Source organism: Camelina sativa, unplaced genomic scaffold (assembly GCF_000633955.1).
Source record: "Camelina sativa cultivar DH55 unplaced genomic scaffold, Cs unpScaffold05306, whole genome shotgun sequence".
Lineage (NCBI taxonomy): Eukaryota > Viridiplantae > Streptophyta > Magnoliopsida > Brassicales > Brassicaceae > Camelina > Camelina sativa.
The window spans coordinates 1-572 of record NW_010926393.1 but is presented as its reverse complement, the minus strand read 5'-3'; the positions used below and the strand labels follow the sequence as shown (position 1 = coordinate 572).

The following is a 572-nucleotide window of genomic DNA, read 5'->3' as shown; positions in this document are numbered from 1 at the left end:
CTCCATGTTGTTGTCTTTGTATTGTGATCTATATAATACGATTTTCCAGTTACTGCATCAGCTCTTTTTTCCCATCCCGGTGGAAGAGGAGCACTATATCCCCCGTGATTGTTAGCAGAATTATAACCATATCCAAGATCAGTATCAAGTGATATTCCCAGCCTTCTACATTGCTCTACAAACACTTGAAGACCACCAAAAAAACTAGCCGCATTTGTTCGATCCAAAGAATCAGCGCAGTTAAAGCGTATTACCCCATTTTGATGTGATCTCAAACAGAAGGCACCTTCAATATCATCAATACAGATTACCTCACCTCTGCAATCTTTTAGTCTTTGACGTGAAGGCAAATAGTCACCTTCAGAAATTCCTATTGCCATAGTGGGAGATTTTAGATACATCCACAATCCTTCAATGGTTTGCTGTTCCCCCTTTAATTTAACGCTGGCATGCCAATCATAATTTATCAGGTGAACACGAGTATGAGGAAGCTTTCCACTGGATCTGATAAAGTTCATTGATTCTTCAAAATGCTGTACTAAGATACATTCTGATTTCCCTTCTCCACTTCT

The 572-nt window shown here is 39.3% G+C and overlaps 1 protein-coding gene across 1 annotated transcript; it reads right to left on the bottom strand.

The window, feature by feature from the left end:
* Positions 1–5: 5 nt before the first annotated feature.
* LOC109131794 (probable phosphoinositide phosphatase SAC9) lies at positions 6–569 on the bottom strand (the record flags this gene model as incomplete). The annotated part of the gene is made up of 1 exon (XM_019242975.1): positions 6–569. A coding segment is annotated over one exon (564 nt), but the record flags the coding sequence as incomplete, so codon positions are not given.
* Positions 570–572: the final 3 nt, after the last annotated feature.